The 27,893-nt window shown below is 45.3% G+C and overlaps 1 protein-coding gene across 4 annotated transcripts in view; it reads left to right on the top strand.

Annotated features, from left to right (window-relative positions):
• Positions 1-7,496: 7,496 nt before the first annotated feature.
• Positions 7,497-27,893, top strand: part of LOC119402867 (serine/arginine repetitive matrix protein 1) — a 43,087-nt gene continuing 22,690 nt past the window's right edge. For 2 of the 4 annotated variants that reach the window (XM_049418535.1, XM_037669914.1), the window contains exons 1-5: positions 7,513-7,575; positions 7,662-7,803; positions 14,096-14,211; positions 18,648-18,698; positions 21,988-22,035. In XM_049418535.1, coding sequence (XP_049274492.1) covers positions 7,772-7,803; positions 14,096-14,211; positions 18,648-18,698; positions 21,988-22,035 — 247 coding nt within the window. In that variant the 5' untranslated portion in view covers positions 7,513-7,575; positions 7,662-7,771. Of the gene's footprint in view, positions 7,580-7,661; positions 7,834-14,095; positions 14,212-18,647; positions 18,699-21,987; positions 22,036-27,893 lie in introns of all 4 variants that reach the window. The other 2 variants (XM_037669913.2, XM_049418534.1) reach the window with 2 other exon arrangements.

Genomic DNA, 27,893 nt, shown 5'->3' with positions numbered 1-27,893 from the left:
TGAGACGACACACGCCTTATGTCTTTATGTTGTGTATATGCTGTCTTTTTGAAAAAAAGAAATCATCGTCAGTTGAAACCTAGCGCGTGGCTCGCGTCACTTGCCTGTGTCCCTGTGTGTTATTTGCGCTATTCCCCAATGTAATGTGAACGGCAGAATTGCTCGTGCCTTCAGGGCTCGCCAGGAGCCCATGTTTTAGGACGCGATCGGCTGGTGGGCCTGGTAGGATATTACATCTAGCAAATATCTAAAAATAATCGGTTATACTACAAAAACATCGTCCGACAAAAACTTCGAAATTGCTGAATTCACAACACTTCGACAATATTGCTCCAGATTTCGAGGGGAACCTGACCACGGTTTCTACGATTTTCCCAGCTGCTTCAAGTCTGAATGATTGCCAGCGCATGGACAGCCCGCGATACTGTTGATTCCCCTGTTGCCCGATACAAATGCCGCAGGAATAAAATGGCTTAAGCAAATGAATTCCATGGTTCCTTATTTAATTTATATACATGCATGCGCATTTGACTTGGCTTCAACAACATTTCGATACATCACCTACATTTATTTTCCTGCGCATCGAAAATGTCGGTTGGCGTAATTTTACATAGTGTAACGCACACATTAGGAATCAGAGCACGCATCTGAGCAGTGCTGGTAAGTCATATAAGATAACAGACAAACCAGCGTGGTTGTGCAGATTTGCGCGTAAGAGTTCCGCAGTAACTACAGACGCATTAATCATACAGAAAAATCTGCTAAGATATGCACCACGACCAATACACATGTGCGGCTGATTAACAGACGATAGCAAACTATAAAAACATAAGGATGCTACGCACAATTGGTGTGAGGACTGTGGAAGCAGCCGAGCTCGTGGCCGTGACCTCCTCTTTTCCCTCGCCCTCACGTTCACTTCTCTTTCCCACCCCTTGCTATATTCTAATATGCATGGCTATGCTATGCTTTCTTTCCGTCTATCTTTTTTTCTGTTTGTTTCTTTTTTCATTATCTCGCTCTTTTGTCCCTTTCTGTCGCTCTCTCTGTATTTCTCATCCTTTCTATTTTTCTTTCTGTTTCTAACTTTTTCTCGCTCTCTCGCCCATAGCAACGCAATCATATGGTTCCCATAAACGCAGTGCTGCTACCGTGCCTGGATAGCCGGTTAAGACGCTCGCCTTTAGACGGGCGTCTTAACTCTGTGAAGTAGAGCGAAAAACAACTCAACAACTTGTTATTGTCACTCATTTCATGTAATTACATGCGCAATATCTTATTCGTCGTAGTTTGTTTTACAGTCCATTTTAAAACAAGACAAACAGAAATTCATCTACCTTTGCGTATGTTTTACCCACGGCAGTGAAGTGTCTGTACATCTTTCGCGGCATAGCTCAGCTATTTCGTTCTGGTGGCAGCTGAGTGGCACCAGTCTAATGGCTTGTCACACGGGTTGGAATCCCGTCTCAGCAGAAATTGCATTTGGTCTTATTAATTTCTTCTCCTCCTCCGCTCCACTTCTCATATCCTCTCTACTCCTTTCCATCCTCCTCTCCACTTCGCCAAGCGCAGTTTTCGCTTAACGCTTGCCTCCCTGCTCCTTCTCACTCCTTGTCTCAGCACTCCTCATTTTACTAGGATCTGCTCTCACCCACCCCAGACTACAACCTCCTTTCCCATCACTCTTCTACGCTCCGCTCTCTCTGTAATGTATTCGCTTTCCCTCGAACTTGCTGTGCTCGGTAGCGGGGCATACCCAATTTCTGTGGCACGTACCCACCCGAGTTTATGAGCACTGTTTGTATAGGAACGGCGGCTTAAATAGCTCCGCTTTTACCACGTGAAGGCTATGTCACTTATCAAATGGTAGACCGTGAAGTTTTATTGGCGCAGAATGAATGGTGACTGATTCTCTGCGGTGGTAAACACCCTGATGAAAGATATATGTAATTATTGGATGATTGGGGACCGTTGAATACGTAACGCTAAATATTACACTGAAATTGCAGATTAGCTGGGCGTAAAGCAAGAAGCTGGAATATGTTTGAGGAAACGGCCAATGCAATGCGCGTTTGATGCGAAAATCAAGATGCAAAGCTGCCCATGCAAAGCTAGCTTTTATGAAACGGTTGACTTCGATTACTTCACACTGTAAACTAACTTCCATGCAAATGGTTTCCTCGCTTGCATCTCAACGGCTTTTTCTAACTAAGCTTAGTTTTCCTTGCATTAAAGACTTTCGGCCAATAAGTGCACTCTAAACTACTCATTGCGAAACTAATATCTTAGGTTGTACGTGTCAAAACCATGACAAGAGTATGAGGCACGCGGTAGTGGAACACCGGATATTTCAACCATCGTGTGTTATTTAACGCGCACTCATATACACAGTACACGTGATTCTGTTAACTTACCGCGCATGTTGACTTGCCGAGTCGGTTAACTTACAGTGCGCTGCTATAGAGGTTTTTCAAAAAAATGTAACAGGGGAGTTATTGGAGAATCGAAGCCCGTATTCACAAAATTTCTTGTCTTCCACTTGGGTCGAGTGTTTATGGTGCTAGACAGCTGGCCATAAAGTTGCGGAAACGAATCCCTGCCGACGCGGTAGCATTTCCATTTATACACAATGCTAGACGCCCGTGGGCACGTCAAAAGCCCCAGCTGCTCGAAATGTCCACGGCACTCCACCACGGCTTCTCAAATAATGATATTGTGGTTTTGGGAGGTAAAACACCAACAATTAGTATTATTACCTGATCATTTCACTTGCAGAAACAAAATCGCATTTTGTGAAGCTTCTGCCTGCGATGCACGAATACATAAATTAACCACGGTGCTTGTTCCAAGCTTGACTGCCTGCCTAAGACATGACTGACAGCACCGTAATTAACTATTTATCCCGTGGCTTGGAATTCAAAGTTGTTAGTCGCGTTATTGCTCTCCGTCATTGGTCCCTAACTATTTTTATCTTATATTATATAAGGCCCCACTAACATAATCTACACTACAAGGTCCTTTCCCTTTTGGGCAACACAGATTGCTACTGACCATATCGCATTTCATTACTCTCCTAATGATAATATTTCCTGGCGCATTACATGGTGATTATTCTTAACTGTGCTAAATGCAATGTAGTTAAATTGGAGCCGTAAGCGCACCACATCTGATTTCGTTTATTCTACAAATATTGCCACGCCCGCTGACGACGTGACAATATTAGAGCGCTGACACGTGCTCCATCATAAACTCATTCCCAAATCAGCACAACTCCATCTCCTCGAGGGAGCACATAACTGCCATTACTGCTAAATATCTGTAAGAAATGGCTATTTATGTCGTAATTTGCGTCATACGTATTCTAACGTGTCTCGACTTGACCTTCGTTTGCCAGCCACCTGCAGTATCTGCAGTAACTGCTCAACAATGGGGTGGCCTTCACGTGTTTGCGCGATGCACTAACCCGTTCTTGTCATGACACGGCGTTAGAATTTCTTTTTGAGCAGATCAACAGATTGAAAGTGGCAGATTATCCAGACTCTGTCCTTAGAATGTCTGCAATAAAACTAATGAAATGCGTAAAGTCTCAAAAGAAGAAAGATGGTAAAGACAAAGACAGCAAGAATATGGACCACCTTGCACTTATTCCGCATGTGCACAAAATGCCACACGTTTTTCAGAAAATAGGAACGCGGTGGGGGGTTAATGTGATGTTCTCTGCGCCTCTTAAGACGAGTAGCATATGCGCAGCTGTGCAGAGGTTGGAGCAACGATGGTGTGGCCTTAGTCATGAAGATGATAAGTGTTTTGTTTATTGTGCCACAAATGTAGTGTATAAAATACCCTTGTATTGTGGTGCCTCTTACATCGGCCAAACCAGCCGGTCTGTGAACACGAAGCTCAGAGGGCACAGAACGACGGTAAAGAAAAATGAGCATGCTCACTTGGCTGCCCAATGTAGGAAGTGCAATTGTTATACTGTCCTCAGTGATACAAGCTTTTCTACAGACATCAAGTACGCACCGTCAAAGAAATTACTGAAGCACAGGCGTTGTATCAGCCAGACTTCATTTAACCTCCTAGAAAAGGATATTAACTTTCTAGACGGCACTAAGGATGTGAAATGTGATGCCTTGCTGAACTGGCGCATGCCGTCACTTATGACATTGATACGTATATGTTGCATTATGGAATGGTCATCTGTATGATATATATATATATATATATATATATATATATATATATATATATATATATATATATATATATATATATATATATATGTGTGTGTGTGTGTGTTTTTGTGCGTGTGTTGAATTCCAAGTTGAGTTGATAATCAGCGCTGTTGTTGGTTTTTCGTTCTTTTGCATTCGTGTGTGTGCGCTGTTTTATGATGAAGTTCGACCATCTCGCCGAAATATCTACCTTGCTTACCATAATGGATTGTAAGAGAAGGCAACCGCGCAAGGGGGAAAGAGAAAGCTAGGTGGGGAGATGAGATTAAGAAGTTTACGGTTATAACGTGGCGGCAGCACGCACAGGACCGGGTTCATTGGCGGGAAATGGGAGAGGATTGTGCCCTAGAGTGGGTGCACTCAGGCTGATGATGGGGTGTTCACATTAGATGGGAACGACGCTGAGCAAGTCTTCGCAGCGTCTGATGTTGGCTGTAAAAATTACGTACGCGTACCCCAACCGGTCGAATATTCTGCGACGTGTGCTGAAGCGACGCAGCCGCTCTGCCGCTGCCCTGCGCATTCTTTTCAACTTTGTCGCCGCTTGAGCCGTATTTGTAGGCGGAGCTCGCACGCTTGCATGCGCACGTTCAACTTAAGACGCGTAGGGCAATGTTATCGATTTGGGTTTTATACGGAACATCACGGCGACGATAACGTTGACGACAAAACGCACCGAGAGTGTCCATATGATTGCTATTCCAAAAAAAGAACGCAAGAAAATGAGCACTTAATGCCTGCAGCTATACCTGGTGCGAGCGTATATGTTATTGTGCTCTCCCCTCTCACTTGAAACAGCGGTGCCGGTTATTCTGGTCCACCATTTGTTTTCCTGTAATGGCAGCAATTCAATTCGAACATTTTCTCGCATACTACACGCAATAATTAGCTGTAGATATTGTAGGCTATTGCTGATTAAGTAAATTATGATGTTGTATACTAGTTAAAGGGATCCGGACACCGACCAAATGATTTAAAAACGAATGTATTGACGTTTCGGCTCCCCCACGGGAACCATGTTCACAATAAAAGATCGGCACAGCAGTTCGCCTTTTTAAGCGCGGCGCATCACGTGACCAAGACACCTGGTGTACATCGGAGGAAGATTACCCTCGTTGCGATTAAGGGTGTGCGGCGTAGTTTGGATGAACAAGGACTCCAGATAAAGGCGTGTAGCACGATTTTTTTCCTTGGCCGTCACACGGGCGTCTTTCCAGCTGATAGCGTGTGACGTAGTTGCGCAGTGTTCGGCCACGGCATTGGACGCAACATGTTTATTCGTGATGTCATTCTTGTGCTGTTGAAGTCTCGTCTTGAAGTTGCCGGTTTCCCCCACGTAGACGTAAGGGCAGTCCGCACAGGGGATGACGTACACAACACCCGGGTACCTTTCCTTTTCTAGAGGGTCCTTCACACGTACGAGTTCGTGCCGGAGCTTCCTGGACGGGACGTGCGCAGCCTGCACGTCAGCCTGCACGGGACGTGCGCAGCCTGCACGGAATTGCGGCCCGTTTCTGTGTGGGTCCAGATTTCTGTGTGGGTCCAAACGGGCCGCAATTCCGTACGTTCCGGGAGTAAGCGAGCCCCTTGCACGAGTTCTGCGGTCTTATGACGTGCAGGCTGCGCACGTCCCGTCCAGGAAGCTCCGGCACGAACTCGTACGTGTGAAGGACCCTCTTGAAAATGAAAGGTACCCGGGTGTTGTGTACGTCATCCCCTGTGCGGACTGCCCTTACGTCTACGTGGGGGAAACCGGCAACTTCAAGACGAGACTTCAACAGCACAAGAACGACGTCACGAATAAACATGTTGCGTCCAATGCCGTGGCCGAACACTGCGCAACTACGTCACACGCTATCAGCTGGAATGACGCCCGTGTGATTTCCAAGGAAAAAAATCGTGCTACACGCCTTTATCTGGAGTCCTTGTTCATCCAAACTACGCCGCACGCCCTTAATTCCAACGAGGGTAATATTCCTCCAATGTACGCCAGGTGTCTTGGTCACGTGATGCGCCGCGTTTAAAAAGGCGAACTGCTGTGCCGATCTTTTATTGTGAACATCGTTCCCGTGGGGGAGCCGAAACGTCAATACATTCGTTTTTAAATCATTTGGTCGGTGTCCGGATCCCTTTAACTTGTATGTTTCATCCCGGCCAGACGGGTTTCCGTCATACACTTCATTATGATGTTGTCTACTGTTTGCCAACGACGCCTGATGTCGGTTCACTAATCTCGCTTCGTGTTGGGCACTGCTTGATATTAGCCGGGTAGTGCCTTATAGCTTTCGCAAGTGCTGGGTAGTGTTTGCTCAATGATGAAAAACATCACTTAATGTTTAGCTTTCGCTGATCATGGACAGTGCTAGCTAAATGGCGCCTAATTTTGGCTTTTACTGGCTCTTGCCGCAGCTTGTTGGTATATGTTTTTCCGCCCCGGTGGTACAAAGGCTACCGTGCTCGGCTGCTGGCCCGAAGGTCGTAAGTTCGATCCTGGTTGCTGGTCGCATATTGATGCAGCCAAAGTGCTAAATTGCCGTGTACTGGACGATGTCAGTGCTCGTTAAACACCAGATAGTTGAAATTTCCGGAGCACTCTACGGCGTGCGTCAAAATTATAGCGAAATTTTGGTACGCGAAACCCCAGATTTGATTGTGTGGCCATTTGATGATTTAATCGCATACTGACAACCATTTATTAAGCCTTATTTTGCAATGCCCAGAAAAATACTTCTGCCACATTTTTATTCAGAAAGATACGTGGCTATAAAAATTGACCGCAAATTTATGCTGCTTGTCACACACTTAGTAAAGTGAAGTGCAAATGCTGTCATCACTCTTCGGCGAAATACATCGCTAAGAATGAAAATGCAAATCAGCTGAAATACCATGAAAGTCTGCGCAACAGACAGGCTGTGTATCTTCATTTTGGGTTTTATTATAATTTGTTACCTTGAGAACATAAGGCACAGTCTATAACTGTCAAGTGTATCACAGCCTATGACTCGTCACATAGAAAGTAAGGAATGAAACTCGCACGCTAACAATGCATTAGTCAGCAGGTTATGTTAGCGGATACAGACATTATCATCGGTAGATGTGTTTCTTGACTCATCGTTTTGAAGCTTAGGAAGCCGATAAATTCTCCGGTTAAAACCATGTGACGAATTTAGTAGCCATCAATCATATCCTAAATTATTGCGATTGCATTACACCGCCCACAAAACTTAGCATATATATTCTCTGTGTCAGCAATATTGTATTCTTCCCATCAATGTGGCTACTGCATTGCGTCTTTCAATTTCAGCGTACTTGCTTGGCTTTTGGCAGCGTGGAGCAACGAGTAGGTAAATTAGGCTTTGTTACTGCAAAGTGATAACCGTGTCTCGTTCATTGTTTTTCGATAATTTCACGAAGACAACTTTTCAGAATGTTGGGTGATTGACCATTCTCAAGCACTGCACTCAACACATGAAATTCTACCATGCCGCTTGGCAACCTGATCTGATGGCTCGCAAATCACCAATCAGCCAATACATATGCAACCAAACTCGCTTTCGCTCGCTGTATGGTGAGTTCGCCAAAGATCTTCAGTTATTGAGTAAGCTTTCGCAGAGACGTCTTCCCAGTGTGTTACGTGAAAAGAATTTTGCCGGCTCCTCCTGTTATAGCAGGAAGTACCGAAAACCAGGCATCCGTCTGCACAACGTCGTCGGGTTGAGGTCAAAGCAAGTGTCGTGGTCTATGGGATAGGTCATGCCCCTGTGTATCCAACATACTATAGAAAAGGGGGAATGCCTTAGTTCTGTTTCCTTTCCACTCGCACTACGTCAGCATATGGGGCGGATGCACGAGATGGCGAGCGAGTTCGACCAGTCGCCGCGGGGCGACGCATCCGCGCGTCCGGTCTCTGGTGCGCATAGCGCTGGTGTGCGTTCATGGCGCGTTTGTAGAAATGCGTTCCCCAGGTCGTCTGCGCAGGCATGCCTCTCTTCGCCATTGAGATTGCCGTGTTTTGCGCGTTGTGAAAGGAATGCGAAATCAATGACGCGGAGATTCCGTGCGAATGACGTGTACCTCGATGCCGCGGCAACTACACGGGGCACGCGAAGGTACAGATGTCGAGAGTGGAAGTTGCCGAGGGAGAAAGCTCTGAGGAACGTTTGTATTCGCACTTTGCCACGGGAAAGCCTCTCGGTCGCAAAGAATTCTAGGGTAAGCTTTTTTTGGTATTGAAGCTTTAGTTAACTGAAACAATATATACATACACGCGTGACATACACGTGTATATACATACGCGTGTAAGTGCTGCTTACACATATCGTGTAAGCGGCACAAGCCGCACGTTTGTATGACCAATAGCCATGGACTTGCTGATTGGAGTTAAAAATTTTTTCTAGGCATGTGAACTTCACTTCATGGAGGAGGACATTATTCGTGTCGCCTTGCATACAGATCAAGCCATTGGCCGCACAATCACGTGTGTCGCTATCTCATGTGCCCCTTCGACCAGACACTGTACCGTCGAAGTCCCCGAACTATCCGAGCTACATGTCCAGAAAGACCACGAGAAGGGAAGACCCTGACTTCAAGTACGCGCGCATAGATGATGCTGCCCTCCAGAAAGCCATCGCTGAATCCAACGAGGCGTTTATCACAACACGCGAGAAGCATAAAGTCAACAGTTTGAGCCAACATGCCACCCACTTGAGGAGCCAGGCGATAAATTTCTGAGACGTAATCGAAAAAAAAAGAAAGGCTTCTTCTCATTCACATTGTCGAGGATGAAACCCCGTGGCTGAAGCCCCGTGACTTGAGCGTGACGCTACATGCCATGAAAACGGTCATAAAAAAGCTAGGCGCAAATATGTGCGTTCGTAGAATTGCTAGCAGTAAAGGGAAATGGTAGAACTCCTCGAATGCATCGAGAAGTTGGACGGTGACCTGATGTGCAACTCAGTCGAGGAGGTTTGCGCGGCTGTTTCTTTAGTGCTTTATCAGTTTTGCACGTCCCAAGTAGAAGACGACGCCGACTGCATCCGATTTCTTAAAGAGCATGTCACCTTACACTTTAGAAAATACAGCGCAGGCGCTACTCAGCTGCTTTTATGATGTTATGCCGCATTCTTTTCAGTATATTGCCCTATGCGTACGCTTTCATACGCAGGCTCGGAAGCATCACCATAACGCATCCTATGACAATCAGATCATTGTGCTCGTCTTACAGTATGAGCCTTCAACAACAGCATCAGAGGGAAACCTTCCGCAGCTACATGGCGAGAAGAATTTTGAACTAAAAAATGACCAGCGCTTTGTCACAGTTATGTTAGACTAAATACATATAAAACCCTGCTTTAACTACAAAGAGGATAATATTACTGGCGTTGCGCGTAATGGTAATGAAGCTGCAAACTGTGCGCTAGTTTTCATGGTGCGCAGCCCGACATGCAAATTAAAAGAAGTTGCGCACATCGCATCAGTGCACTGAGTGGACGCGGAGTTCTTGCAGAAGATGCCTAAAGATGTCATTTGCGGGCTGGAAAATATTGGGTACCGGGTTGTGTGCGTCATCAGTGACAACTCTGTGAAAAGAAAAGCGACGTCCCTGTTCGAATCACCTCGTTGTAACAGAATTTTGTACCAACCTCTATCTGAACATTCAAGGCCGCTCTTCTATGTTATAGACCCAATGTACATTCTAAAATGCATACCAAATAATTGGATCAACCTGAAGAGTAACCAAACTCGCTTCTACTTCCCGGGGATCCAGCCAGACGCGCCACACTTAGAGCGCATGCAGACAGCGTCAGTTGGGATAATCACAGCCAAGACTGTGACCAGCTGCTGAAACATCGCTATGGGCTGTGGAGAAAAGCCCTCTACCCTTCGACTATTGAAAAGCAGGGCGTGAAGCATGCTTTACAAACCTTCAATGATTTCTTACCTGAGGCGTTACGGGCTTTTGGAGCAAAGCACAACCTGTTCTCTTTTGAGGGCACTGCTGCATTAATCGAGATCGTACACAAGTGGTAGAAAATTGTAAACGTCAAAACTCCATGGAAGGGAGAAAGTCTGAGAGACCAGTTCCAACAACCAGTGCTTTCCATTGATAACCATCTAAAAACCAACTTCTTGCACATGTTTTTGAAATAGCTGGATGAGTGAAAAAACAAATGTCTTGACAAGGGTACGGTGACAAAGAAGACTCACGCTGCTCGCAAACACACTACCTGTGCGCTTGTCGAGCTCACTAGGTACAGCTCCCAAGAGCTTCAAAAATGTCGTGTGTCCTTTTTGGGAAGATACAGAGTGACTGGCTAGAAGATCGGTTTGAAAAATGTAGGCAACAGGCAGGTGCGCGATGTCACATCTCTGTCAGGCAGATATATGAAGTCGAAAACAAGCTGCGCCTGCAGAGTACCTTGCCTAGAATTTCCACTGAGCAGCACTGGAAACGTGTTCAACGGCAGGTCGATCCATTGTTTCTAGCAGGAACATTGTTGCAACCAGCGAGGCTTTCACGAAGATGCAGGACGTCCTTCCGATACTAGTCTACGTTCCAGGTTATGCAGTATACGGGTCCCTTAAAAAGCTTAATTGTGCACATTGCAGGGACGCGTGTACCAATTGTCTCTGCCACTCACGAACGTTATGGTCGAAGCAGTTGGACCGATGCAGCTTAGTTTACCGTCATTGTTTGCACTTAACGCAGATGCTCACAGCTACGTCGTCGTAGAGCGCTCGCTACGCAGCCAGGACTTCTGATGCCTGTACAACTCCAGATCGTCACAGAGATGACGCTACAATTGCTGGCGAGCAGTCCGACTTCAGCACGTGTGAGAATGGTCACACAGGTGAAATATTGCTTAAACACATGCTGCAGTGCAGCATCAATGTTGTGCTAAACAACTTTGTGAAAATCTCCTGACATAAATATCGTGGTCGACAAAAGTGCTGCCGAATTATGCCTCTCCTTAAAACGCGAGAAAGGACACCTCTTACATGTATGCCTCTCACATAGAATGCGAAAAGCACCAATGCATTTTTACACACATTGACACAATTTAAGAGTTGACACAGCCCATTCTCAAATAATGTTTTTGCTAAACTAACCAAAATCTGCTGCGTTCGTGACTTCGTTGCAAGAATGTAACCATAAAATATTCCGGCAAGTCGCACACTATGGGATTCGACATTATGCCAGGCAATTAGTGAGAAAGTGGCCATGGCGTATTGTTTTCTTTGAGCGAAGTTTTACGAGGCGGACTTATTGTGCGACGTAGATTAGGTACTCGAGTTAGAGCGCTGATGCCAGTTTCATTCCGGTAGATGACACGCATATCGTAGGCACTCATGTGCATACCAACAGGAGCGTTCGTTGGCGCATTTCTGGGGGTTCGAGCAAGGTTATACTATCAGTGACCAAATCATAACGGTACAAATGTAATATATGTTACATTGCTGTAAGATTGAATAGGAAACAGTGCACCACTGCAAAAAAAATGAGCAATGACTAGCGGACAGTAAACAGTATACTAACCGAAAGTAATTAAACATTATCCAGCGATAGCCAACGTGTGCGGTCACTGGGCAATAGGCGCAGTTCGGCGGCGCTACGCAATTCCAAACAACTCTTAGGGAACACTAGCAAGCACTAGTCAACAATCTGCGACAGCTAACCAGTCCTAGACATAGTCACTACTAACCAAACTAATGAATCACTAGTCAACACAAACCGCAAGTGAATGTACGATATTTAACACTTAGACGCTTCAAGGCAACACTTCTAGCAAGCACTTTACCCAGTATTCGCCGAAACTAAGCGCCGCTTATTCCGTAGCCAGTGCTAGCAAACTCTAGGGAATAATAAACAGCTCTAGTCAACATTGACGGCTAGATAACGTTAGCGAGTCCTAGCCAATATCGAGTGAACATTACAAAGCACTAGCCAGTACTGTCTGACATTCGACTGTACTCAGCGTTGCACCTATTAGCCGCTGTTCAGCAACCACCAAGCACCAGTTAGCCCTACCAACGAACATTAGCCAGTACTTGCCAGCTCCAACTCAAGACTGTGTTTTTTTGTCTTCACTTAGTTTATACAAGGCGTCACTACCTAACACTAGAGAAGAGTTGGCCAGAGCTTGGTTTAACGCGAGCAACTCCTGCATCTCTCACTGAGGTAACATGACACACATGATATGTGTGTCATGTTACCTCATTTATGTCATCTGGTGCATGTTGGTATATCCCGGCTAGCAAAATTCCTGCTATGATCATAATGTAATTTATGTCGTTGTTTTTATGCCACAGGTTGCACGGAATAAAGCATTTATACTGCACCATTACATTTGTATCGCTGTGTGTCATTAATTACAAAGGTCATTATGCACAGATATGTTGTGGTATGAGTGCAGAGCACTGGCAAAGATTTGGTGAACTAATCCTACCGAGTGAATATGAACCATGTAATGACATGTACATTACACTTTGCTATTGTGTGATGTTAACGCATATGAACAATAGAACTGATTGCTGTGAATGCCATTCCTGAATTCCAAGTTAGCCATTACATATCGTGCGATATGCAGAATCCTTATGCGTAAAATGTATATCATGTGATATACCATCCAGAAGGAACGACGCAGGGGCGTCAAAATATTTGTATCATGTTATTTTTTCTCGCTAATACCATAAAATGCATGCATGTTACGTACATTCATGTTGGGACCTGTCACTCCCGTTTTATATACCCGCATGTCGTGTATGCACATTATTCTTATACCAAGCTAAGGAAATGGTCACTAAAGCATCGCAATGTGATCTTTCATGCACAGCATGATTTTCATAGCATGTGAGCCATGCCCTTTAAAGCATGGACTGTTATTCCTGACCGCCATGAATTATTATACTACCGTGATAATAACTTACAAACTATAACTTACAAACTATCATGACAGCATGAAGACGATAGATAGATAGATAGATAGATAGATAGATAGATAGATAGATAGATAGATAGATAGATAGATAGATAGATAGATAGATAGATAGATAGATAGATAGATAGATAGATTCAAAGAACATTTGCTTCCCCACGAATGATTCGCTAATAATAACAAAGCATTTTCATTAGATATCTTGATAATTGACGTCCCTACGCTTACAGAAGTGAAAGAGCTTTAACGTAAAAACACTATCATATTGCGTTTTAGCGCTAAATGAATATTTCAATGCAGATGAACAATAAGGACGCTTAGCTTAGACGTGCATATGCAGAAAGTTTTCATGACATACACCTACCTCGGCAGGTATCCTTAGCGTACAAATTTAGCTTACAAGCTTGCACACACAACGTTTGTGCTTGCGACTGACATTGTAAGTGGGTGTCGTCGCCAGGGCGGTAGAATTTACGGTACGTTTACCGGGAAAGGGCATCGTACTTAGATGCGTTTGAATTGAATATATCTGCTTTATTTAAAAGTTTACGTCCTTCCTTGGCGATTAGCTTTATTTAGGAAACGATGAACAATTACGCAGTATGCTTGAACTAAGTACTGCTCTTTTCCTGCATATCACATAGGAAAACTATCCGAAACACTTCAAACAGACATAATAACTGTAGAACACGACATAACTATTTAGCCATGGATAAGGCACCGTCTGCCATTCCGGAGTAACAAATGAAAGTCTTAAACCGATGAACAATTACGCAGTATGCCCAGCGACAACAAAGCAAGATAAATAAAACATGGGAAAATACACGATGTAATAAACATACGAAGTGTACATTCTCATTATTAACTTTCTAGACAGGAGTTTAGGAGCCAGCGAACATAACTCTATGCTTGGTTAATTTCCAGGTATCAACTTATGATGCACGTGTTTCGCCGAGATATTCTATTCTTGCTCGGCTTCATTTTCCTTCTGTGTATATTAGCACAACTACCTTCTTGCGTACTTGCGGGACAGGGATCGGGTACGTATTTTCTTGTTTTCATCTTCACTCCTAAGTTCAAATTTGAAGGAGCATGTGCATATCAGTTCTCGAAACTGTGTGTATTTCCGCGTTTTGCACCAAGAACATCATAGGGTCCCTAATGTACCAATAACCCTTTGCGACACGGCGTCCTCGTTTGGGGACACGAAGTTGAGAGGCGCGTCCCACGCCGCGTGTTTCTTCAAATTTCCCGAAACTCAGTGTGAAAATTTGTGCACGCTTCCTGATTGGATAACTAGCGGTCATTTACCTTAATTGTCCTGCGTATTGTTGCAGAGGATCACTTTGCTGGAGATACTACCGTGTTAGACGATCGTTCGACGTGCCGCGTTCCAGGACCAACGTCAAGAGTATTTTTTTTCTCCGCTCGAAACGAATACAACCAAGAAAGAAGGCGTGCATGCTTTTCGGGCCTAATAAATGATGTTTTATGCAAGTATTGAAGCTGATTGATGGCGGAATAATTAGATAATTAGTTACACGCGAATTAACATCAATTGCTCAAACTCACACAAAGCAACACATTCGTTCGTTTTCTTTCCTGAAATGTAATACTGAGTGCCTTCGAATCATGCCATGCGAATTTGAAGCATTTGCAGACAGTGCATCATAATGCGTGTCTGAAGGGGACAAAACTACTCGTGCTTTTGCAGTAGACTTTCGCTGATAACATGTCGGTCATACAGCTGCACAAAATTTTTGTCGACAAAGAGGACGAGGAGGTCAAGAACTCGCCAGGCTTTAGTCTTTGCCTCCCGCAGGAAAATTTAGTCTTTTTTTCCTGCAAATAAACAATGTTCAATGTTCAATAGTTAGCTCAAAGTTTTGTGTGAGCGTTTCAAAGACGAGGACACTATGCAAATATTCCAATCCTCTTAATAATGACAGGTCATAAGAATGGCGCCACTCAGCTGTGACCAGTACGAAATAGCCAGGCAACGATGCCGCGAGAGATATACAGTCATTTTGTTGTCGTGAATAAAACATAAGCAATGCTGGATTAATGTTTGTGTTCTTTCAAACTGGACTGCAAAAAGAAAACTGCGACGAATAACGTAATGCGCACGCAATTGTATGTAATGAGTGACATTAGCAACAAGTTATTATAAGAGTTGTTTTCTCGCTCCCTGCACAGAGCTTCTGAGAAACATCATGAGTGAATATGTCTAGGTATTAATAAGATTCGATAGCAATAGCAACTAAGTATTCAACAGCACCACAAATGAAGTATGGGGGGTTTAGGTGCCATTTTTATTAAAGCAAAAGCGTCTGGGAATAAACGAGCAGCACGTTAGGCGGCAAATCGAACATGAAAAGAACTCTACCGATAACTGCGAAAAATACAGTCACAACGCTCACATGGTGGACAGCGCAAGCGGAAATGAGTAATCGTACCGCTATAGATAGATAGATAGATAGATAGATAGATAGATAGATAGATAGATAGATAGATAGATAGATAGATAGATAGATAGATAGATAGATAGATAGATAGATAGATAGATAGATAGATAGATAGATAGATAGATAGATAGATAGATAGATAGGCGAGAACGTGGCTCAAGCAGAGATGAAACGAGCCGGCCGCCTTCCATTTGCGAAAAGCTCATGGAGGGGTGCCGGAGCGCAGCGGTGTGGCTCCTCATGGAAGTGCGAATTTTGACTATGCACTTCCTACGACCAAGGTCGCGTGCACTCGCGCGCAGTGTGTCGGAACGGAACGAAAAACAAGAACGCAAAACGAAAATGAAAAATGATATTTTTGACCGGAACGAAAAAGTAACCGAAATGTTATCTATTATTTCGTGAAATCTATTTCAATCGTTTTTCGGTTCACGAGGAAACTTAGCAATCCGGAACAACTGCGGTCATGCAACGTGAGCAATTATGCACATCTCAGGGTACAGTATTAGCGCGTACCTTAGGCAGGAATTCCAAAGCAAAGATATGTCGAAATTGTGCAAAAAACGAAAACAGTGGCAACCAGAGATGTTTATAATAATGCAAGTGGGCTTTTGCGCACCTGTCACGCAGGCGAGCGTGGGGAGGGCATTGTCGGCACTGAATTTTGTTACAGCGAAAGCTGTTATGATTTTGGCGCCATAGTTCTCCGCCGCCGCCGGTGTCCGTAACCTCTATCGCGTGAAATATGGAAAAGAAAACAGGCAGATCCCACGTCTTGTGGGAATTGGTTTCACGCGAAGCAATCAGAGAGTAGTTGTCTACGCTGCATTTCTTGGCTTTGATCCAAGCGTTACGAGGTGGATCGACGTGTTTTTGTAAACGTAGTAGTTCTGTGGACATCGTGACCTAACCAGGCGCGTCAACTACACTAGCGTTTAAAGGGTAAGTGGAGGAGAACAGACGTGAGAGTTATCTAAAGAAAGGGCACATTACGGTGCGATGAAGTTAATACCATACGTAACTTTCGTGAGCGTATTTCTCCGGGGACGAGCAACGCTTGAATATAGCTTGCTGAATCATAGGGACGCAAATGTAGTGTTTACTAGGCTGCTATAAAACCGAAGCCAACACTGTAACCGCAATTGACGTTAACACGGCATGACGCCTGTACCATAGGAGTACATATTGCTTTTTTATAAAATAAGATACCCAGCACCACAACTACAATTTACATTGCACCGTCATTACGCCTGAATAGGGTCTTTTTCAAAAGCTGTTTCAAGCAGTGGCGTGGCTCTGTGGTAAAATACCTATCACGCGGAATGCTTGGGTTCGATTCCTGCTGGGTTTTATTCTTTCTTATTAACGCTCTCGCATTTTAACGCTCTCGCTCTCGGTTTTCATTAACGCACAGGACAGGCGTCTGCCCTGTGCTTCTGCGTTCCTTCATGGTCCTGGTGAATTTCGCGCTATCCAATTTTGAAGTACTTGTATTAGTTGCACCAAGAGAGTCTACGACGGGCTCTAGAAAGGCCGTTCGTCTAACTTTCGCTGTGACTGTGCTGCGTCTTCGGCGCAGGCATGGCGATTTTTTGATCACAACAGCGGTCTCGCACATCAGAGAGTGCACTGACTGACGTGCTGCTTCTGTGATCGCGTTCACTCCCTTGACAGAAAGCATTGAGCCTACACTAAAAAAAACGTAATTGACTTTTCAGAAAATAAATACTGTGACTTTGAAGGGTATACTGGTTCGTGCTAGTTGGTAGGAATTCGTGGTACAGTTACTTCCGCTCCTCTGAAGAACGTGAGAAGAACGTGTTTTACCCCTGTCCCACCTCCTTAAGAGGAGGGGAAGTTACTACATCACAAATAAAATTTTTTTTATGATTATCTTAACTTCAATATTTGCATACAAGAAAAACCGTTAAGGACCGTTACGTAACATTAATTTTTTTTCGCTGCGGAACAGAAACTGAACGAAACTCTTTGCTGTGGAACGAAACTAAAACAGAAAGAAAAAACATTTCGTTCCGACACCCTGCTCGCGCGTGCCGTTGCTTCGAACGGGATCAGCCGACGGTTAATACCGTAGCCTCGTACCTCACACGGAGCTCGCTACGCTTGCTCAAGTGGCCGCGTTTCCTTACGCCAGCCTTTCTACTGAGGTACGTCAGACATTATGCTTGAGGAGTCAGCTACTGTCCTTAATAACAGTGTATAATATATTGATTCGCTGCTGTCGAATAATTGCAATTGCTTGACCCTCGCTACGACACTGTTGCTTCGTTTATTGCGATAGCAATTATATGGACAGTCTCCGCTGATTTTTGCCGTCGCCGTCGCCGCCGCCATGCTGCGTATATGTATAAGTATGTATGTATACATCAATATCCCAAAGAAAAATAGATCAGAAAAATGCTTCCGAAGCGCGGAATCGAACCAGCGACCTCTGAATGCGCAGCGCGGTGCGCTAAGCACTACTCCACAAAGCGTACATCCTTCTAGCAGCTAACGGCGAGCGTTATATACACACCCTTTACCGTTTGCAGTCCTCCGAGACGGAGGCGCTTATAAGCGTTTCTTCATTACCATCGAGATGGCGCTAGGAGCGCGCGGGCGCACTTAAAGGCGTCGGCCAGCTCTCTCGCTTCTTCTTATATTTGCGCAGCGAGAACCTTGCCCTTCTGCTGTGTGCTCGCGCGGGCGCTGGAACAAACTACCGCAGTGTTTATGATTCTCAGCAGATCGAGTTACGTGGTAGCTCTCACCGCGCGTCGCGTGCGTGTAGCTAAAATCGTTTCAGGTGTCGTGCACGTAACGTACGTTTACTTTTAACGTTTGCGTATGAAAAGTCCCTACGTACGTGAAATTAAAACTGTCTAGTAGCTGCCGGGTAGTGATGGACGCACGGTAGTCGCAGCGCGTCCATCACGGGCCGCTTTTCTTGCTATCGCATTCATTGCTTCGCCCTTGCGGCGAATCTGTGACCGTTTTTCACTTCCTTACAGGTAAAATTCCAAGGAAGACATATCTAACTCCTCCTCCAAGAGATACCAGACGTAGGTATTTTTTCGTTATCATGCCTTACATCCTATGTCTCTGATGAGCCCGTATGTACGTACGTATCTCGAACACTACACAGCACAGCCAGCGAAAGAACGTACGGCACGATTGACACAAACCAAAGTGCCTGTTCATTAAAAAATGACAAACACAGTGTACCGAGTGTGTTTTCGAGAAGAATTTCAAAAATTCTTAATTATAAATTTTTCGAGAAACAAGGCAACGTAGGAAGCAGCGAGGTTCGGATAACGTCAGTGCTTGTGAGAATTATGTGAATTGCATAGGTCACCACAGCTTCGAAACTGCGTCGTGTCGATGCCCTGTTAGTTTCTAAAGCGAAAAAATGCATTCCTGAATCTCTGCAACCAATAGAGGGCAGACAACGAGTGCCGAAAATCTGATGCAACCGCAATGTGCTGCTTGTTCACTGCGTTAGTCAATTCTAAATGCTTCGGCTATTTTCCGTAGCTAGGAAGGCTCAACACTCAGTAAAGACAACGTTGTTCGTTTTCATTTTTATATATTTGCTGGGCGCCAGAATGAGGCCAGGTATCGCCTACCACGCTGCCACAAGCTTTCAGAACCCCCGTAAGCGTTGTCGGCAGCTATCGTTTCTCATTGTCTCCACCACTTTGATATCAGTACTAGACGAGGCAGATGTGAGTCGACACCATGAGCTGATTTGTTCATTTGGCTCGCCTGCTGGTCATTTACGACCGCTTCGCCTCAGGAAGCGCAACAAGTAAAGCAAAAGGTTCGTTTATAGAGCAAGGAGGGCTTTGTAGCCAGTGGCCGCGTGCTTTCAGTAGTTAATAGCAACAGTTTTACAAATGCTCTGACGTTTTCACATCAGGCGCTCGTTTTAGAGGCGCGCATCTGCCATGAAGACTGTATGCTGCCGAAAATCGTTATAATAATAATAATAATAATAATAATAATAATAATAATAATAATAATAATAATAATAATAATAATAATAATAATAACAATAATAATAATAATAATAATAATAATAGTTGTCGGGGTTTAACATTCCAAAACCACGATATGATTATGAGGGACGCCGTAGTGAAGGGCTCCGGAAATTTCGACTACCGGGGGTTCCTTAACGTGCACCGAAATGTAAGTACGCGGGCTTCAAGCATTACCGCCTGCATCGAAAATGTGGTCGCCGCGGCCCGGGCTGCCCAACATCCTGGTCACCATGAGTCAACTAGCCCTAAGATCGCATGGATACGTAGTTGACTTTGGGACACTAGATAAGATCATGGTCAGGCAACAAAGGTAACACTCAGTGCCCTTTGACCATACTGACATCACCTAAAGAACGCAATAGCCGAACGTCTGGACGTCGCCGCATACTGGAAATTCAGGTGACCTCTGCAGAAACATCACGCACGGCGTCATAAATGCAGTAACATCTGAACGATAGGATACATTGCAGTAGCACAGCTAAGTGGGCAACTTGGTACTTGCTGGTATCCTGTCAAAATGAAAGAATACCTTCTGCTTGGCGCTCACAAGCTCACAAGCTGGTTGCAGCACTGTGGAAGCTACAAGGCTGCTCAGCCAATGGGAAGGGCGAACACACCTCATGATGTCTTCATCCGCGCCGCGTCGTCTGCTCGGCGCCCCCAAAGTATTTGCGCTGACGCGTTGGGCGAGTAGAGCTAGCACACGGCAGCAACCAACCCTCTTAGTTTAGGGCAGCAGCGGCAGCGCCGCAAATAAACAACGTTAGTTGGGCGAGTAAAGCGAGCACATGGTAGCAAGCAACGCTCGGTGCGTTGCTCGTCGCAGAAACGGTAGCGCCGAAAAAGAAAACAATATGACGGCACCCGTCGATGTACTGGCCCCTTGTGTCTCGAAATTTTAAAGTCGCCGTCGTGAACTGCGTGGCCAGTAAGTTGTAAACCCACGCTTGCGTTTGCGTTATATTTGCATCGCGATGCTTCGACAGCAATGTATTCGTGTCTATTTTGCACAGTTCGAAGATTCATTCTCAAAATTGTCAGTGACAAAGCTTAAGATGCGTGGCTGAACAAACAGCTGATCTTAATGATAAGGATAACACATACCGTAAGATGACAGCGATAGCCGATTCCACTGCTTATGTATTGCTGTCTGGGCAATGGGGATGTAGCAAGCGCGAGTTCCAATCGAAGCGGGTGGCCGCGTCCGCATGGGTGCTGCCATGATGGTTCGTCATCACAATTTTCGGCAGTTGCCGACACAACAAATAAATGTTTACGGAGTATATGCGTACCGTGTTTAGCGTATCCCGCATTTCTGTGGCGTAGCTTGTTACAAGCAAACGCACTTGTCTTAACCTTCTTCAACATTAAAGCAATTATGAAGAGAACTATGTTTCGCTGTGCAAGCATCTCGTTCGCTTACACCTCGTAGCTTCCACCGTGCTGCAATCAACTTTCGAGATAGAGTACAAGTATCGTTGTTTTGCCAGTGTCACTGCGGGCATTGATCTACGACGCATACCCGCATTCGGTGTTCTCACTATTTTGCCATCATGACTACTGTTAGAGCCGTAGATGTGCCGCTATACCAAAGACATCATAATTGACATTTATGCTTATGTCATATAAGTTACCCGCATGTGACGGCGATCGGAAGTTCGGTTACTGCACTCTTTAGGAGACGCAAACACGCTACCCTGCTGCTAGACCGGAAGCAAGAGCCAATGATATTCTCTATGTCAGTGGAGCGAGACAAGCTTCAGTTTGGGAGTCCCTTCCAAACCTCGCTTCCGCGCGTATCCTGCGTCCCTTCACAATGTGCTCAGAGCGAATAACTCTAAAAAACTGCAAGAAGTTTGCAATTCGTGCATCATTCAAAATTATTAATATACAGAAGCATAGGGCACAGTTTTGTAGGCATGGCAGTGTCAATTTGCATAACTCACATTGAGTTTTATGAGCATCTCCCTTCTTAAGTGCAGAATGTAAGATAAAACTCCCCTCCATGTTTATTCGTCATGGCTGTTCGTTGGTGTGACCCTCAACCACTCACATTTTATACCTATAGAATTCTTCGACGTTCCCTACTATATGGTGAACAGGAAACCCCACGTCATACGTAATGAACAAACGGCAGCAAAAATCAGAATAAAGTTCTCCCAAGCAGTTTGCCACGTGAAGCTGATGCATGGTTCCACTTTAGTGAACATGTAGGCTTAAAACAAACAGCAATTCCTTTCTGTAGTATTTCTTTCAGTTTTACTGCATTTTTTCCTCTTTACTGAAACTTCGTTCGTCATTTTATTTTCAGTGAAGTCGCGATACCCACCGGGCGCAATTCCCAAGGAAATTTCAGGACGTAAGTTGTACCCTAAAACTTATAAGGGAAGTGATTTTCTTGCTGTCCTACTGAGAGACTGCAACGGAAAGGGCGATACGAAAAATTTAGTTCATTCGAAGCATCACGCGGGGCAGAAAATAACCGATTTTTTAATGTTCTGTGAAAACAGAAATATTTTAAGTTTTTATATCACTTTTGACACAGTTTAGTGATCCAAACGTGATGTTTGCTTAATATTACTAGGTCACTGACAAATACTGACCTCTGCGTCATTGCTTCCGTAAAGACAACTTTACTACAAAACGGTGTACGCAGTCCACAGCGGGACGAATTGCTACATTGAGCTCTCGCTTTTAACACTGGAGCTACTTATGCCGATCATTGGTCCGAGCCGAGTGAACAGAAATGATAATCACCATGGACCGGCACGTGCTCTCTTCGGCATCTTTCTCTTGTTCATATTCTGCTCCGCATACAAAACACGTGCGCTGATTTTTCCGGCGCATTCAATAACTGTGACGTACGAAAGAAGGAGTACAGAGAGATAGAAAGAAAGAGAGAAAAAAAAACATGAGAAACAGAACAAAAGATTTACGAAGTGTAGCCTCGAGGCGAGATTTCAACCCGCGTACCCACAATCGGACGGCGAGCATCTTAACCACTCGGCTATCCAGGAACGCTAGCAGAGCATAGCCTAGCCACGTATAGTGTACTATTGCAAAGGGTGTAAAAGACAAGTGAGGGAGAGGATGAGGGAAAGTAGGAAGGGAGAGCGCAAAGAATAGGATCGAAACAATGAGAACGAATAGAATAGAGAGAAAGGCAGAAAGAGATAGAGTCAAGGAAAGAGAAAGAAAGAGAGAAAGAGAGATATAGAAATAAGTAAATAGAAATAAGCAGAAACAAAACAGACAGAAAAAACAGAGAGAACAGAGAAAACAAAAGAGATGAAGAAGCAGAAAATAAAGAGAAGCAAGCATAAAGGTAACCCATCTGCGCACTTCCTTCATGCTGACGCAGAATCGCGAGTTGGGCTAGTTGGTGGATATTCATCGGTGTCCATTTCTTCTTTCTGTCCGTGTTTAACCCGTTGCGCTGTTTATTATTTTACGATGCACTTCCTTCAGGCTTGGCGCCACTGTGCGAAGCTGCTTGATATGACTTTTTTATGACCCATGCATTCTTATCACGTTTCTGAAACTGATCTATGTATTATTTTGATTATCGTTTTCTTTTTTTCTTTTTCACACGTCATGAAGGGGAAAAATGTAACTATTCCTGTATCAAACAACGTATTTGTTGTATCAACAACAACGGGGACTGAAATTTCCAGTGTACTTCTGCATTCTTTTGTATATACCATGCATAACTTATCATATTAACACGATAGCGCGAAATAGCTCCTTTGGCGCAAATTCCGGTGTCCGCGTCAACATCATTGGTATTGACCAATAAATCACCTCTATCTGTCAACGAAAATTAGAGATCGACGAAATAACGACAACATTTCTTTGGTTCGAGTCGGAATCGAACCCAGGACTCCTGCTTGAAACCAGGTGTTCTACCACAGAGCCATACCCGTGCTTGAAGGCGCTTCGGAAAAAAAGAAACTTCGAGGATGCTTGAACTTCGCGTTGAACAGTGGGACGCGATAGCGTAATCGGGCCCGTGCGCATCGCCCGCTCAAATGCTAGCCTAGCTTAGGTTCTCAGTGCATGCCTCAACCACGGCGTAAGGAAACGAACGAGTGTGCGCGTTACATAGGTCATTTCAAACTATCCTAGAATGCCTAATGCAAGTAGGGCAGTTAAGTGCCCATTACGCCATAATTCTTCGTTTTGCGAATCAGCGAGGGGCCCACTACGCGTCCGTAAGGCAACAGGCGAAGCTACGCAGCTGCTCACTTTATTGATGCTTTTGCAGTAGACGGTGATTAAACTAGCCAGAGCGCTTTGTAATTGGTAGGGCCTTTAGAACACCCACTCCTTGCGCAATTCGCATGCTTTTATGCCTGGGGCGAGTCTCCGCTTTTGCCACACAATATTACATGCATTAAGGAGAATCCTTTTACTACACGACATTCTTATTAGAGAGTTCGAGAATTGGGGCCCCAAGGAGCTTCGGGACCGAAGAAGTTTGCGAGCCGCCAAGGTGCATGGGCATAACCCTAGACACTCTTGGGCTCTTCCGCTCGTGTCGTCCCAAGGCCAAAAAACAGAAAAATAGCGTGGGACCCCAAGGCGGCCGGTGGCCGGGGAAACCTGGTAAGCGTTCGTGTGACGGACCGAGCAGAGTGATGGCATGCCCAATTTTGCGATTTCTTCCCGAACGACAGTTTGTATGAACGAGATGGAGGGCATGCTGTCCCTTAAGTCAGAACGAGCTGAGCCTGAGACATGGCATCAAGCTTACGGCGATTAACGCGCGTGATGTCTTCAGGTGCTGTTGGTTGGACGAGCCGTGGTGGGCGTTCGCATGAAGAGGTTGTGGCAGTATTCGGTGATCTGTCGTGCGCTTGAGCAACTCGACGGCCCTTTGCCTGTTCGAAGCGCCGACGCTCCTTGATGGTGTCATGCACCGTAGTCCAACCTTTGTACATGAAGAGTTTTAAAGGAATATCGGAAATACCTTTTAACATGTGCCCGATCTTGTCTGGATTTCGTCAACTTTGCGGCAGAGCTGACAGAACATATTGCCACGCGCGCTTCTTTTGCTGTTTTTGTAACTGGTCCGTTGCATGTGTGATCGCTGTCTTGCGCAGGCAGCGCCAGAATGTCTCGGAACTTTCGAGATTGTAGTAGATCATTTTGTCAAGATTGCGCACATGACGCGAATAGACAAGATTATTTCAGACCTTGCGCAACCACCAGTGTTAAGGCTGGTAAGTTCGATGCATGATGTATAAAAGACGGGGCGTCCCAGCCAGGATCAGTTTTTATTGCGATCGCAATTATATGGACACTCTCGGCTGGTTTTTGCCATCACCGTCGCCGTCTGTCCACGTCGTCATGTCCCGCATATGTATATGTATGTATATATAAATAAAAGCCGCAAAGAAAAATAAATCAGAAGAAAAAAATTTTCGAAGCACACCGCAGGGATTTGAACCTTAGACCTCTCACTCCGCAGCACGCTTCCTTAAACAACTCGGCCACACGCCTCCACTACGGCGTCTCTCATAATCATAGTGTGGTTTTGGGACGTTAAACCCCAGATATTATTATTAACTCGGCCACACGCTTCTATTTTGTTTTTTAATTCCCGGTTGTACATCACACAAAATTATGTTACAACAACAACAGAATTATGTTACAAGACACCACAAACATGTTGGCACACATCTACCGTCAACCACTGGATGCGAACATTATGATTTAAAATTCCTTCATAGGTTTCAAAACAGGATAAAGTGCCTCAGATCAGGCTGGCCTACGTTTCGATAGGGGACCTATCTTTGTCAAAGGCGCCTTGTCATCCCTGGCATGTTAGTTTTAAGGGGTTAGTGATGACATCATGTCCAGCGGTGGCGCGTCTGTTGCTGTTGGTAATTTCTGCCTGGAAAGAGAGAACCTCGAAAGCAGAGGATTGTAGCCCTTGCCACACTTCAAGAGAGTTTGCAAACATGTTGGGGTCTGCCATGTCAGAGTTAAAGGAAGCTGCAAAGAAATAAAAAAAAGGGGGGGGGGGGTACAACCAAGCGAGAGGGCGAGTGCAGCCATCACAAAGAGCTGCAGAAGGTGGTGAGGAAGGAAACTACAGGCGTGGAGAAAAACCGGGCGGCTTACTCTTAAATGTCCGCCAAGAAGCTGCAGAAGGTGGTGGGGAAGGCAGCTACAAACGAGAAAAAAAGAAGAAAAAGGTACCCGGGTGGCGTACGTTTAAAATTCCGCCTGCCTACTTTAAGTGATATTAAAGGGTTGCCTGAAAAGCTCCTGCTTAATGGGTGAATTAATTGACTGGCGTATGCATCCAGTGTCGTCGGCGGCTTCCAAAAATTGGGCGCCCGTCAACTAAGAGGGAAAAAAAGAAAAGAAAAAAAAATGAAAAAGGAAGGAGGGGCGGCCGGGGGGGAACAATCGGAATAAGACTCGTAGAACTTCCTGAGAAGGCGAGGGCTGTGACAATGCTGGCCAGAAGCGGCCTTTGGAGCGCGGAAAGGGGGAAGGAAACCGTGGTTCGAATTCACTAGAAAATGAAAACATCTTAACAGTATAATATCTACACGTATGTACACATTTATACATGCAAGATTAAGAGATATTCAAAAAGAATATTGATAGTGTATTATGGGAGCTGGTCGGGATTTTATTTTGCGAATAGGTTAAGGTTTTTGAAAGCTGAGCGTACTTCATGTCTCTTAATATTATAGAAATCATGCTATGGCTTTTAATGATTCCAAATTACCACGTGCTAGATTTATTCCTGATGGGTGTAGGGATTGAAATTTGTGCATCGAATACGATTTCACGTATTTCCTCTCACGTGGTGACCGGAAGTTTGTTTGTAGAATGTAAAGTTTGGCTTGATCGAAATTGTGGTCTTGTTGATTGAAGTGGTTGGCTACTGCTTTTGGTAAGTTGTGTTTTGTGTCTGCGCGGTGGCCGTTCAGTCTTACATGAATTGGTTGTCCAGTTTCACCTATGTACTGTTTTTCACAGGTGGCACATTCAATGCAGTAGATCAGGTTGTTTGAGGTGCACGTGAAGTTCGAACTTCACGTGCACCTCAAAGTTTGAGAGTAGGAGTGGGGGGATCCGGTCAGCAGTGTTCAGGGACGGGGCAACGATCGGCTAGAGGCACGAGGACATCACGGGAAGGCGAACCTTGATCGGTGAGAGGTCTTTGGTTTGGCGGACGAAGCAACCGTCACGGGACGACGTTCACGGAGAGTCGGAACTCTATCGGTTAGCGGTGCTCGGCCTCGCGGAAGACGGAACCGTCCGTAGCGGCGCGACGATCGGCGAGAGGCGGATAAGACTCAGCATCGCGGACGACGCGACCGCCACACATGAAATCCACGGAGCGAATCCTCACCGCACGGCAGGAGATGCGCAGGGGTCATTCCACGCACCGCAGTTTTAAAGAAAAATAGGCGTAACAGCGTTGGGTTGTAGCCCGCTGCTGAAACTTGAAGTAACAACCGCACCAGTTCGCCCTCGCCCTGTGTGTACCAGTGCGTTCTTTTCGAGTGCCCTTCCGATGTATTTGAGCAGTGCGCTGCAAGTGTCGAGCTGTGACCGTTGTTAGTTCGCGGTCGTCCTGTGTGTGTTCTTTTCGCCAGTCCCTTGCGCTCGAGCGGCGCGTTCCAAGTACTGTGCTGCTTGTCGATCTTCGGGTGACATTCTAATTTGTTGATATCGCATTCATTGCTTCGCCGTTGCAGCGAAACTGTGACTTTTTTTATCGACACTCGACGCTCTGTTCGCCGCTATCTGTGTACAGTGTGTATTGCTGTAGTTTGACTTTCCGTTTCCCGGCCACAAGTTCGGCCAAATAACGAGTTCTATCTTCGACCCGCCCACTACTGCCTTCGTCGACGTCACGACCCCGTGACAATATTTTATGTAGATGACATGTGCTAACCGCGAGTATGGTGGTACCGCCGGGACACCAAGGAGGTTTCACGAAGGCATGGGAAAGGGAGGCACATTAGCCCCGCATCTCGCTGCAAGAGCGTGGCCCGCAAGTTCTTTCATTGTGGCCAGCTGACGACCGACTTGTCTTCCAAACACATCTCGCATTTTCTGTTTACAAGCTTCCCAGCTCCTTAGGACAGCTTCATGCGTGTCATACCGTTGCCGCGCAGTTCCATTAAGATAGAATATCAGGTTGTTAGCATCAAGGTCCAGTCCCACCTGTAGCTGCGCTCGCCCTCA

The sequence above is a fragment of the Rhipicephalus sanguineus genome, chromosome 8, assembly GCF_013339695.2.
Source record: "Rhipicephalus sanguineus isolate Rsan-2018 chromosome 8, BIME_Rsan_1.4, whole genome shotgun sequence".
NCBI classification, from domain to species: Eukaryota; Metazoa; Arthropoda; class Arachnida; order Ixodida; family Ixodidae; genus Rhipicephalus; species Rhipicephalus sanguineus.
The sequence above is the reverse complement of the archived record's forward strand: the minus strand, read 5'-3'. Positions and strand labels throughout refer to the sequence as shown.